This window comes from Chiloscyllium plagiosum, unplaced genomic scaffold (assembly GCF_037043375.1).
Source record: "Chiloscyllium plagiosum isolate Xiang-an unplaced genomic scaffold, Cpla_swu_hap1 HiC_scaffold_53X, whole genome shotgun sequence".
NCBI lineage: Eukaryota > Metazoa > Chordata > Chondrichthyes > Orectolobiformes > Hemiscylliidae > Chiloscyllium > Chiloscyllium plagiosum.
In genome coordinates, this window is record NW_028270191.1 from 15,075,341 (window position 1) to 15,089,849 (window position 14,509).

General features: G+C 41.0%; 1 protein-coding gene across 3 annotated transcripts in view; it reads left to right on the plus strand.

Annotated features, from left to right (window-relative positions):
- Positions 1 to 14,509, plus strand: part of LOC122543361 (STE20/SPS1-related proline-alanine-rich protein kinase-like) — a 128,546-nt gene that overhangs the window by 12,642 nt on the left and 101,395 nt on the right. For 2 of the 3 annotated variants that reach the window (XM_087985457.1, XM_043681985.2), the window contains exon 3: positions 13,421 to 13,533. In XM_087985457.1, the coding sequence (XP_087841583.1) occupies positions 13,421 to 13,533 (113 nt within the window). Of the gene's footprint in view, positions 1 to 6,543; positions 7,224 to 13,420; positions 13,534 to 14,509 lie in introns of those variants that run through there. The other variant, XM_087985458.1, reaches the window with a different exon arrangement.

Genomic DNA, 14,509 nt, shown 5'->3' on the forward strand with positions numbered 1-14,509 from the left:
CTGATATCACTAACAGTGGCAATGAGGTCCCAGGATTTGACCTCAGAGTTGCTTATCCAGGAAAGATGGGAAATTAGTCTGCTTTCTCGCTTGTATACTTTGAGATTGGTATGCAGACTCGTGAACTGAGCACAGAAAGCAATCCCTGCTGCAGAACAGGTATACCCAAGGCTCAATCAGTATTCTTTTAAGAACTCATGTCCTTACCTCAATCCCCACACACCAGGCCTTGTCAGCACATGCGCTACTACCACACACAACCCATTGTCAGCGACTGATAGTCCCCATTAGCAGCTATTCGTTCTCCCAGGCTGACCTTTATCCATTCCTATATCTGTCCAATTGCTTTTCTCTCTTTGGGCTCTATCTTCATCTTTCATTTATTCCTCCTCTCCTCCCTCACCCCATTTTCTGCATAAAACCAACATTTACCTGGCTATTATCAGTTCTGAAGAAGGATCACTAAATGTTAACTGATTTCTCTCCACAGATGCTGCCAGACCTGAGTTTTTTTCTGGCAGTTTCTATTTTTGTTTCTGATTTCCAGCATCTGCTGTTCTTTCGGTTATTTTGTTGAGCCTTAGACAATCGGGTTGCAGTCACAGTCTTCAGAACTGTCCAGCGGGCCTGTGAAGAAAGATCCTGAACCTTAGATTACCTTTCAGTGGTGACCTACAGCACCCCTTTAAGAAGTACCAGCTAGGCCATTTGTAGATATTTTCCAGACCTTACACCGAGTGCAGTAAGAGCAACTCAATCTTACAAAGGGGTTTCAAGTAGCCTTTGGGCCCTGTTTGCATTTGTGCAATTGCAAAAGTGTAGCAGATGTTTTGTCGTGCCTTTGTTGATGTAGCTGGCATCTAAATGTATAATGTTTGAGCATGGTAAGGCAACCGATACAATGTTTGAACATTCCAATATGACTGCTGATTTTCTTTATTAAACCCCTAGTGTACTGCGATGGAATGAAAAAAAGTGTCGATAAAACCTTTAATACAAAGAAGGCTTTTTTTGTGATACTCCCCTTTCTGTTTCAGATAAAAGCAAAATACTGCAGATGCTGAAAATCTGAAATAAACGTAGAGAATATTGGAAAAACTCAGCAGGTCTGGCAGCATCTGTGGAGGAAAAACAAAATTAACTCGTTTCTCTCTTTGCAGGTGCTGCCAGTCTAACTGAGTTTCTTCAGCGTTTTCTGTGTTTGTTTCTTTTTCAGATGCCAGCTTTGCATTTCCGATCCTCCCTGTTCTCTCTTTTGGCATTCTCCTATGCTGTTATAAGTGTGTTATCATTAACAATCTAACCTTTCGGGTTCAGGCAATATCACCAACTGCAGACTAAAAATAGGCTGCTGCAGCTAATCACTCAGAGCATCCGAAATAAGTGTCCCAAAGTGATAAGGCCTTGAATTTCTCTTCTCTTGTCTCTGCTTGAGGAGAGACTGTCCTGCCTACTCTATCTCACATTAAGTAGAGTTGCAATTGGATAACGAAAACTTTGCGTGATGTCAAATTGACTGTATTAGATAATGTGCTACAAGGGTGTGTGCTTGGCACTGTGGGGTTAGGGCAGTTAGTGGCAGGAGACCATGTGACTAAACTACCTGGAATATCTCTGTGCAGAGTTGGTGACACAGGGCCCTTGTGGAGTTCCTGGCTGATTTACTATATCAACTCCTGCACATCTTTATAAAGGAGTCTTCTGGGTGGAGGGAAGGCAACTAGTTTCCAGCACATACTTAAACCAAAACAAAGTGGACCATTGAAATATTAGCTCAGATAATATTAATGCTGATACTGGATAGTACCAATAATGGAGATTGAACATTGAGATTTCTGGTGTTGAGACAAGGAGTCTCTGAGAAATTTCATGAAAGGAATAGTACACAGAGTTCCCATTCTCTGATACATCACAGCCTTAACTTCCTCAGTAGAAGTTAGAAATCCAATGTGAAAGCAAGCCTGTGCTCGATATCACAGTGCAAATGTCAAACACCATTACTGAAACATTTGTCTATGATAAATAGTCCTGTGAAAAAATTAGCATGGGATTTTCTTTGAGCCGCTGTTGTTGTCCTGGAAGAGCAGAGAAAGTTTACACATCAGGAAATTCCATGATTTGGAGATGCCGGTGTTGGACTGGGGTGTACAAAGTTAAAAATCACACAACACCAGGTTATAGTCCAACAGGTTTATTTGGAAGCACTAGCTTTCGGAGCGCTGCTCCTTCATCAGATGGTTGTGGAGGACACAATTGTAAGGCACAGAATTTCAGGCTTTTTGTGTTTAGTTTTGGCAGCAAGTTGTTAAGAGGACTTAACGCATTGGAGAAAATATAGAGAAGAGCAACAGGGAAGTGAAAAGGGAAGATGAGAGTAACTCAAGCTCAACATTCTAGAAACGAGTTTGCAGGGTGAGTGAAGCTGTCACGATTGCACATGAAATATAAAATGATATAGATAACCCAGAATATTACTCCAAAGGAGGCCAAGTAGCACCAGGGAGTAGAAATGGGCATGAGTGAAAAAGAGACTTAAAACCGATATCAGGAGCCATTTTTGATGCAATTGTGTCTCTGAGTGCTGTCGAAGAAAGTGAACTTCCTTGCTTCTACATTACTTGTTCCAAAGATGATCTGTAACACTTCTTAATCTTAAGAGGAAAAATTGGTCAGTTGTCTGATTCTTTCTTCATAATGAAGACACGAAAGGTTCATCTGTGCTGCTCACTGTTCTCTGAATTCTCTATCATTTTTGAGGTAGAAAGAGCAGAAAAAAAAGCTAACTCTGTACCTATTACCTGTTCCTGCACCTGTACCTTTTTAAAAATGCTAGACAAATATCTGTTGAGAATGGGTTTGAGAGATATGGAGATGTTAGTTCTTGTGTTTTATTCACATTGGGAGAGTTAGGAGGGGAAACCTGAGGGGCTGGAAGAATCCATGATAGATGTAGTTATGGTAGGAGAATTGGGGGGGTTTGGGCTTGATGCAACCAATAAATTTTTTTATCATTCCAAACTTTCTTTTGACTTTTTATGTTATTTTCTTAGAGTGATAACTGTTTGAATTCATCTAACTGCCAAGTTAATAAAGGCACAGATATTGAAGCTATTCAAAATCCGACTTAGATGCCATTGCAATTACTGTCTGATGTTCTGTGACATTGCCTGTATTATACAATTACATAATGTGGAACAATGATCAGCAATAATATTAAATACAAATATATAAGTAAAGCAGTTGACCATATATATGAAAGACAGCAACACTTTCCTGCATGTGAGATGATCGTGTTCGCCATTGTATTGTCATATTTGATTACGTTTTGGAACTTCCTTAAGTTAGGTAGCTAGGTAACTTTTTTGTACTTAACATCCATTCAGATTCAGCATGAATAATTTGGTATACAGCCAACATTCATGTTTTTGGTTTATTTTTATGTACATATTATAAGCCTCCAGCTGCACACATTCCCTGTCAATTCTTCCCATTGTAACTTCCTATACCTTCACTTAGAATGACAATACCTGATGAAAAACATGTCGCACTGTAATCCCCTTTAACACTGAAACACCACCATTGTAAGGAAGGGAAATTATGCTGGTTTAAGGGTGATCATTTCGAAGATATTTCTGTTGCCAGCTTTTCTCTAATTTCAAAATGCAGAAAATTGATTTTCTTTGTTTCAACTGTGACACAAAAATTTGTCTGACACTGAAGCATAATGGATGTGTCTCAACGTCTAAACAGGCACAAACATACAACATTATTTTGTCAGTCTGAAAACTATAGCATTCATTTTTAATCACTGTGAGGTAACATGATGATCTGTGGAAAGTGAATAATAATATTTACACAATATTGGCTGATCTCCTGTGGTGTTGCTTGTGGATAATCTGTATTCCATAATGTGCTCTGATGTTCAGCTGCTAACCTGATTTATGCCTTTAAGGCAACTGCCATAGGAAAGAACAAGTCCTGAGGACAAGCAGAGCTTGATTGCTCCTGAAAGAATTTGAAGGAAATTTGCCAGTGTTTTGGAAATTTTCACACCTTCACATCAAGACGAAACCAGCATGGAAAGACTGCTCTCTTTTCACTCTCTTAATACTTTGAAGTGTGACATGTGGTGTGTCACTGATTTCCTCCAAATATTTCTAAAAACAGATTGATGGGACAGTAGAAAGTTCCGGATGTGACATAGAAACAAAATGCAAAATACAGTTAAATTGAGAAGTTAAATGCTATAAAGCGAACCGCTTCAACAGAAATATACAGTTAATTGTAACTTAACTTAGTGTAAGTGTTTTCAACATTTGCCAGTAATGACTTTTAGTATAATCAAACCTCCCAGGGGAATTTCATTAAGGTTGAGGCATCGACACAGCAGGAGACAGAAGAAGACTTATGGCAGTGATTGAAGGCAGGTTGACAACATATTTAAAGTGTGACAAAATTTAACAAAGGAGATTAATTATTGAGTGAACCCAAAACACAGGGCAGTGATGGGTGAGTGGCAGCAGCAGGTCTCATGCTGGGTGTGATGGATTGTGTTTAGATAGGAATACTGGATGAGTCCAGGAGATTCTAAAGCCTGGGATGGGGATAGGTGAGGAGATCGGTGGAAGAATAGCATTGATTGGGATGAGGGACTGTAAGAATAAGGCTGCAGAAATGAGTTGGGAGGGCCATGATATCTGAGATCGGGAGAGCTGGGAGTAAACAGAAGATAAATGAAGGGAAAGACTAGAAAGTAGCAATAAACAGCTAGAAAAGCTTGGGTCTGGAATAGCAGCCTCTGGTGTGGAGAGATAAATTGGTGGGGGGGGTGGGGCTGGGGGAAAGGTAGCTGTGGGTGCAATAGGTAGATGAAGGTGGGGGTGATGATGATAGGCCGGAGAGGAGTGTGGAGCGGATAGGTGGGAAGAAAGATGGACAGGTAGGACAGATCATGAGGGTGGTGCTGAGTTGGAAGGTTGGATCTGGGATAAGGTGGGGGTAGGGGAAATGTGGAAACTGGTGAAATCCACATTGATCCCATGTGGTTGAAGGGTCCCAAGGCGGAAGATGAGGCGTTGTTCCTCCAGGCATTGATTAGTTAGGGTTTGGCGGTGGAGGAGGTCCAGCACCTGCATGTCCTTGGCAGAGCGGGAGGGGGGAGTTAAAGTGTTCAGCCACAGGGCAGTAGGGTTGCTTCGTGCGTGTGTCCCGGAGAAGCAGAATGTTCGATGAAGCATTCTGCAAATAGGCATCCTGTCTCCCCAATGTAGAGGAGACTGCAGCGGGCGCAACAGATACAGTAAATGATGTGTGGAAGTGCAGGTGAATCTCTGATGGATGTGGAAGGCTCCTTTGGGGCTTTGGACAGAGGTAAGGGGGGAGGTGTGGGTGCAGGTTTTGCAATTCTTGCAATGACTGGGAAAGGTGCCAGGAGGGGAGGGTGGGTTGTGGGGGGTGTGGACCTGACTAGAGTCACGGAGGGAATGGTCTTTACAGAATGCAGATAGGGGCGGGGACGGAAATATATCTCTGGTGGTGGGGTCCGTTTGTAGGTGGCGGAAATGGCGGAGGATGATGCCATGTGTACGGAGGTTGGTGGGGTGGAAGGTTCAATGTTGGGTTGAACCTCAGAGTTAAGTAGTAAGTAGAAGCTAAAGCACACTTGATGGCAAGGATCATGTCTGTAGCTAGTAGAGGAATTCCCAGGAATATTCTGATGATGAAGGTGTGGGCTGTGCTTCCAAGGAGTGAGTGTTCTGTCAAATAGTCAGGAGCTGATTACTCCAGCAGCAGATGATGAGAGACCATTACAACCTAGTGGTCTGATTTGGAATGTTGCTAGGAACTCGTCTTTTAGCTAAAGTATTGAGATCAATGACTTATGCAGCTCTTTTGCTTCACAAGGCAAGTGGAACAATTTTGTGTCCCCTTCTCCCTTTTGAAGTCAGCTGAAGAGGTTAAGGAGAAGGGTGTCGTACTTTTTGGGGAAGGCTTGGTATTTTTGTAAATCAGCTTGCTACCTCACCTGCTTATATGTGAGGGGAATGGTAGCATTGTGGTTATGTTACTGGATGAATCATCCAGAAACCTGAACCAATGATCCAGCAGCCGAGTTAAAATCTCACCAGGGTCACTTGAGAATTTAAATTTAATTAATCTGGACTGAAAAACTACTATCAGTAATGATGACCATGTCCTTCAGGGAAGGAAATCTTTTGTTCCTACTTGGCTGGCCGATGTGATGCTCCAGACCCACATCAATGTAATTGTCTCTTAACTGCTCTTTGAGTTGCCAACCATGCCACTCAGCTGAGGGCAATTAGGGATCCGTAATAATGGCCTTGCTAGGGATCCTGTGAAGGAATGAAAAAAAAACACTTCCAGCAATGATGAGACTTCAATTGAGCAGAATCTGCAGTTGGATGTCAAATACGACCAAATGGATTGAGATACAGTTGAGCCATTGACTGAAGAACTCATTGTTGTTTTTGACATTGTGTCAATGAGGGAAAGCCTGCTACTGTAGTGGATGGAGTACTGGACCATACCAGAAACTGAAAGAGCTGGATACAGATCTATCATGCTACAATCGCTTTTGAAAATGATAATGGATGTCCTGCACCAAGGAGGAAAGCAGGTGATGGAGTCAGGAGTGATGAAAAATAACGGTTGATTAAATCGTTAACGTTTAAAAGGTAAATTACTAAGATTTCTCCTGTGTAATAAATAAAGTAAATGTTGTCTTTATTTGCATATCACAGAGAACAAAGTTGAAATGATTGGTCCAAAGAGTTTGGCCACATTGAATCACTGGGAAGGGATACTGCAACAACGGAAGGAGCACATTAGGCTCATTGGCATTAAAACCTCCCCAAACAATGCTGCCAGGCAGGGCTTCAAACAACTCATTGGAGCACTGAATGGAGGGAGAGTCACTGGCTGTACATTAATGAGGATGAGCAAATTGACCAGTGAGTCTCTTTGCTCAGGTGTCCTTACTTGCACAGTATGATGCAAGGCATTGAAGTTGCCATGCATGTGGTGAAATATTGTTGTTGCCCTAAGTTTTTGGATCACACCCTGTGTGCTGAAGCTATTGAAAGAGGATGTTGAGGGCACAACCTGCCGTGCATTGTGGCTAATGTGTCCCTTTGTGTTTTCAGATGCACAGACTAATGACTTGGCTGTTTCCTGAGGTGGCTCTATGGAGGATCCTTGAAAAGGTGTGATGTCCTCTCACTGCTCAAATGTCTTGGCTGTGATTTTGCCCAAGGGTGAAGGTTCTTGCTGTTGACTTTCCCCTCCTCTGACATGACAGTGATGTTTGCAGGCATCGATGCTGATGGAGAGCTAGACATGGAAGAATCCTATGTAGTGATGTCTAACAAAACACTTCACTCCTTGTAAAGGAAGCAAGCTGTTCTTTCCTCCTCAGCTCAAAATCAACCAACAGTTCATTCTGAATCCGACCCCTATAAGCATCTGATTTCTATCCAGTCCTCTCTGATACCTAATTGTACCTTGTCAACTCATCATATGACTTGCTGCTAACTAGCTACACACCATAATGCATCATTACAGAATCTATCACATTGGCTATGCGATGACATTTGCTGAGGAGATTTTCATTTTAGCATGTCTACTGTACCTGAAATAGTTGTATTTATAAAACTTTGTGATGCTGATAAAAGTAGACAATCAACATTAAAATCGTGTTCCAACCATCAAGTACTAAAAGATTAAAACAACTTTAGATTATAATACATGAGTCAGCAACTCACTTAAAAGAAAGGTGCACCTGACTACATAACGCAATACACAAAGGTCATGATGATAATGGGTGCAATGATGAATGACAGCTTGCATTCAGACAGTATTCATAATGTAATAGATGTCCAAAGGTGCAAGGACAAAATGGACAGGGAGCAAGAATTAGATTGAAAGCACATTGGGAAAAGGTAAGCTTTCTAAAAGGCAGGAAAAGAGCTTCAGGGATTTGGTAAAGGACAAGCCCTTAGAGGGATTTTGTCAAAGGAGAGCAAGGAGGAAAATAGTGGAATTGGGGGACAATGAGCAAAGGGGTGATGAGACAGGATGTAGATGGTAGAGGTTTGGGTGATGTGGCACTTGGAGGCTGGTGAACAGGACATCAGTGGAGTTGAGTGTGTAGGTAAAGAAAGCATCAAGAAGGTTTCAGCTAAGATGAGCAATATTGCTGAGGTAGAAGTAAACAGTCTTGGTGATGGAAAGGATTTGTTGTTTGATAAGCTGTGGTCAAACAAAACATCGAGGTTGCAATTATTCTGATTCAAATCAAATGGACAGCTGAAGAGGGAACAGAATTAGGGCTAGGATATAGGTCTTTTTGCCAGAAATTAAATAAGATACTTTCAGTCTTCAAAATATTTGATGAAGTAAAATTCTTCCTCATCCGTGACCTGACATTGATGAGCAGTCTAACATAGAGGTAGTCATGAAGTCAAAAGCTGTGGAGGAGAGACATAATCAGCACATGCACAGACACCTCTAAACTAGGAAAAGTAATAGTCTAACCTTGAAACATTCAGGTACATTGGAAGTGGAGACTGGAAGAAAAGATATTGCTGGAAATGCATTGGGCATTTTGGGATATGTTAGAGTAGTAGCACAGAGGTGAAGTTGATATCTGCAGTGTTAAAGAAGAAGGGAACAATGCCCTTGAGAGGAAGCCATTAATGAACATTGAGGCAAGGAATACCAATTGTGTGGAGAGGGCATTGATAAAGGTCAGCATGGTGCGGGTTGCAGAGGTCAGGAGAAAGCTATAGAGTTTCATGGAATCAAGGATACTTTGAGAAGAATGCCAGACAACGAAGACGTCGTGGTTGAGTCAACTGTATGGGCAGTCTGAATCTTAGAGACAAAATGTCTAGAAGGTCTATACATTTGACATTGAATATGTGTGTGGAGGAAAGCATTGATTACTGAAAGAAGAAGTCTATAATTGTCCCAGCATAATTGTCTTGGTGAAATGGTAGCGCTGTGGTAATGTCACTGCACTAGTAATCCAGGGGTTAATGTACTGGTTCAAACCCCACTATGACAGCTGGTGTAATTTAAATTAAGTTAATAAATCTGGAACATAAAGCTCGTCTCAGTGAGAGCGATCATAGCAACTATCATTGATTGTGGTAAAAATCCATTTGATTCACTAATGTCCTTTAGGGTAGGAAATCTGTCATTCTTACCTAGGCTGGCCTACATGTGACTCTAGAAGAACAGCAATGGGCTTGACTCTTAATTGCACTCTGAGTTGTGCAAACAAGCCACTTAATTCAAGGGCATATGGGATTGGGAGTAAATTCTGGCCTTGCCAATGATGCCTATATCCCATGAAAGAATGAATAAACTCTCTGGAATAATTCTGACTTTGCCTATGGATGGACGGTTTCTTGAGAAGGTCATATATGATCTGAACCCGGATAACCAAGCCAGTGGTGTTCACATTTCTGTCACTCAGGCTTGACAGTACAGGGTGGGAACTGCACCTGTCTGTACATAAATTGTTTAAAAATATATCGCACTGGGTCTTTTTCTATTCAAATGACTAATTAATTTTACATTGTAAAAACATTGAGAAAAAATGAAATAAATGAAGGATCTATGTGATATTTGTATTCAGTGTCATAGAAGAACACTGTAGCTATGAGTGGTGATTTAGTCAGTTTACTGTGAGTACTGTGTGGGAGTTTAAGTTCTCGAAGATATAAAAGAGACCTAAGGGGCAACGTTTTCACACAGAGGGTGGTACGTGTATGGAATGAGCTGCCAGAGGATGTGGTGGAGGCTGGTACAATTGCAACATTTAAGAGGTATTTGGATGGGTATATGAATAGGAAGGGTTTGGAGGGATATGGGCCGGGTGCTGGCAGGTGAGACTAGATTGGGTTGGGATATCTGCTCGGCATGGACGGGTTGGACCGATGGGTCTGTTTCCATGCTGTACATCTCTATGACTCTATGTTTGAGGGGCTTTTCTTCACGCAGTTTTTTTTCATATGATTAATTTTTAAAAAACTTTAAGATTATATTTTGTGTTTAATATTTTAGTCCAGGATTTGTAAAATTGGAGCAGAAGTTAGATTAGTCTGCAATGATCAAACGTTTATTTAAAAAGAATAATTTTCTGACTTTGTGTTTCCTATGGGGACTTGTGTTGAAAATTTATGAAGTATGATATTCCATTCACTTGAGTTAATTCTGCACTTAAATGTGCCCCTCATGCAGAACGTGAAGTGGGAAATTACTATTTTAAGTTTTACGGTTAGTATGCTTCTGTCACACTGCAGATATTACAGTAAAACACTTTGTTAAATATGTAAAACAATCTCAAAAGTATTTTAATAAATGAAAGAAAGTCAGCTATTTGCTGCTGGTTTTCCTAACCTTGATAACATGGTCTCGTCCTAAGGGCAAGAATTGGGGGCGAACAAGTGCTGCTCATTTAGACCTTTGGGACGTGCTTATTTAAACAGTGGGAATTCTGGCAATGTGACCTTATTGAACAGAATGCCACCTTAACAGATAAACATAATCATTGGGGCAACATTGGGGAGGAGAGGAACAGTTAATTCTCATTACAAAGTGCTCGGACAGTGGTTCATAGGCCACAGCTATCAGATTTGTTGGAGTCTTCCAATCATTAATGGTCCATTAAAGCTGAACGTTAAACATTGAACCATTATTTACCAGAGTTGGACCACTCTAATTATTTCTAGACTCTTGCTATGAAAGCAGAAAATATGTTTCTTCATTGCTTTGATAATATATTGCCATTTTTAAAAATTGTGTCTACTGGGGCCATTTTTATTTGGAGTCTCTCCTCCTCTTATTTTGGGTCTTTGGCTCTTTTTAAGTATTAATTATCAGTGACTACCCAGTGTCTTACCTGTTGTGGAGCTGAGCCATAGGAAGCAGCAATGGTTAAGTTGCTGATTAGTGCTGAGTTGGATGAGTATAGCTGGTGTCAGACTGGGGGCCGTGGAGCTATTTGTGACCCCCTGGGCTAGGAAGGTAGAATAAGTCAGTCAGGAGCCCAGCACCCAGTGGGAAACCCATGGGGTATGTATGTTGCTGAGATCAAGAGGACTGTCACCCCTTCCAAGGATGAATAGTCTGTCGATATTCATTGTTAAGCTTCAGTTGGGTGAGATATCCAGGAGAGACTTGCACCTGTCAGAAAACAATAGAAGCACCCAGCAGGTCAGGCAGTTTCTGTGGAGAGAGAAACAGAGTTAACATTTCAGACGAGTTCACAGTAACTCTTTTTCCGGTTTCACAGGTGCTCCCAGAATTGCTCAGCATTTTCTGTTTTGATTTCAGATTTTCCAGCATGTGCATCACGTTGCTTTTGTACCAGTGAAACTGCACCCCAGTAAAGAGTCAACACCTGTGGGGAAGGAAATGTTTGCAATTTATTTTATGGATAATCCATTCCCAAGTATTCCACTCGCCATAGTTGTTGATGAAATGTTGACAGTCTATAAGTACTTAATTTTGGTAAAAACAAACTTCCATTTATATGGCGCTTTTCATGATTTCCTGATGTCCTCCAGCTAGTGAAATTCTTTTAAAGAGTAGACACTGTTATAAATGCGATTGAAAAGCAACTTGTAGCTCACACTAGTGAAAGTGTGAATTTTCTTGTGCTCCTTTACCTTCTACCTTCTACCTCCTACCTATGTGCACTGTTGGAGTTTATGCTTGTAGTGGTAAACATGCAGAATTTCAGCAAACTTCCTGCTAACAGCAAATTAACAGGAACAAGGCACTTGCACAGTTCAGCAGTAACTGGGTGATGTTACTACATCAATTTGGAAACACGGCCTATAATACTTACAGAGATTCAGTTCTGCAGTGCATTTCCTGTCCTCGGGATGTTCTAAAATGCTTCACAGCAAGCATTCTTGAAACATGTTAAATTGGGTGAAATAGCATACAGCGATGTGCAAATGACCTGATAATCTGTTTTTAGTTGTGTTGATTCAGGAATAAATATTGGACAGGCCGCTGGGAAGAACTGTCCTGCTGTACTTCAGATATTAATATTATACAATCTTTTCCATCATCCCAAAACATGACACCTCCCATTAGTTCTACACTCTCTTAGTAAAAAAAAAAGGTAAAGTCACCATAGTCCCATTCTCTCATCAGAAAGATGACTGGTGGTGGTTTAACCTGAGGATCACCACACCTCAGGTGAGGAGAGAGGTTGAGAGGGACAGTCCTTCATAGTAACAGTCATCACTCTGCTTGGCAAACCAGCTGACCAGACAACTGAGCTAACTGATACCCCCCAACTCGCTTAATACTCCCTTAGTACTTAGCGTACTGGAATGTAAGCCTAGGCTATGGGGCTGTAGTCTCTGGACTGGAGCTTGAACCCCTAATGTTCTGAATCAGCATGGAAAATGCCACTGTTGAACCAAAGTTAACAAATTGACTCAGCATTTTCTTTTGTCTTTGAAACAAATTCAAAATGACCAGGTAACTAACTGAGTGCTAGTAACAAAAATGGTGGGATCAGAATGGATTGGCTGGTGATACTGTTGTAAGACATTTTTTAAAAGGTAGGGAAAGGGCTGTGGGGTAAACCAATCACACACAGACTAAAGAATCTCTTCAGGAGTTTTGAATGGCAGTGTGGTACTGTGACAACAGCCAGTGCCACAAGAATGCTGAACATAGGTTTAATTGCATCAACTCAGATCTGTCCCTGCATGGAAGAGGATGCTCACACTTAAGGAATGAGTTTGTTCAAGGCTTAGCTTTTAGCTAAGACAAGGGACAGTCAATAAATCCATTAGTAAAACCCTTGGGACTATGTTCGTAACAGAGTGGCTCAATTTGAATCTTTCCATTTCCCCCCTCCCCAATTTTCTGCTTGAAACAGCCTAGTTTCTGCTTTCCTCTCTGCAGTAGCATCTCTGAAATCAAGAAATTGATGCCTGTAAATTACAGGTTCAAACCTGTGTCCTAGTACATGAAGATAATGACTTGTCAAAAAAAACATTGAACGTATATTTGGGCATATGCAAAGTGGTTTAGATTTTCCGTTGTATTCTGCAGCTTGCTGTGAACTGAATACCTTACAATTGTCAACAACAACTTGCATTTGATCATTGTTCAGAAAGCTCGCTCAAAGATCACCTCTGGAGAGAGAGAGCACTGATCATGGGTCTGTCCCAATAGTAAATCAGTTAAGAAAAATTGAACCTTGAGTTAAATAACCGTCTGTCAAAAGATTAGCCTGGAAGAAGCTTTGCTGAATCTGGAAACTATTGGAAAAGTCAAGAGCAGCTTGCTGGATGAGATTTTTATTCTGATTTTTTTCCCCCCTTGTGATTGCTATTTGTGAGTTTCTCTTCTTTTCCTGCTGCAGGCAGTGGGGCCACTGCTGTAGTACAAGCAGCTCTCTGCAAACCCAAGAAGGAGAGGGTGGCAATAAAGCGAATCAATCTGGAGAAATGCAACACCAGCATGGACGAGCTCCTGGTGAGTTATGGCACTGAATTTGCCGAAGGGTTTGAATTGACAAAGTTTTATGCTCACCACAGGGGGTGCTGCAAGATGTTGCACCAGTGAAAGGCAGCATTGATAGAACTTGGAAGCCAGTCAATGGCCAACCTCTGAGTTGGTGCAGGACAAGAAAACAAAACTAAATGACCGTCACAGGGTCAATGGGTAGAGTTTATCTACTATAAAATTACAGGCCACAGTTAATTGTAGATTTAAACTGTGTTTTCTAGCTTGGCAGTCAGCTTGGTTTGCATCATGGAGTTATGAAAACTGTGCTTTGATGTGTGAATCTAGATAAGCATTTCATGCACCTGCTGAAGGCTTCTTGGTGAGATTCATTCCTATCCTCACTGTGAAGCCCATATATGCATTCTTTCTGGTATCTACTGTTACTATATGGGGTGAACCCCTCTGCTAGTTTAAACCTGACACACAGAGAAACTCCCCTCGTGCTGTAATCTGTTAAATTTCGAGAGGCAACGAACTATCCCAGAGGTCACTATTTAAAGTAAAAATCAACAATTTTATTCTTTAAGCCCAAAAGAGAACATTAAACAACTGTTTACAACTCCTTTCTCTTAAACCTATCTTTTATCTCCCACTCTACAATATTGGTCTGATAAATTCCCTCTTAAATTTACAGCAAATCACTTTCAAACTCAGTTGTCATCTATGGATGTCGAACTTTCTCTGTAGATTTTCCTGGGTCGATTTTGGGGTTCTGCTGCACAAAATTTCTAATGGACAAGTACCTTTCAGAGAGCTATTCTGCTAGCAGTCTATACTTGTTGGTGTTCTTGGCAGTTCTCCTCCTAACTGTTCAAAATGTCCAGTTTTATACCTCAAAACATTGGATCATTTCATTGGTTTGATGTCATCCAAACATTAAATTCAAATTCCATTGGATTTTGGTCTCTGGGGCATAATTTAAATTGGCCAAATTTGAATTTTG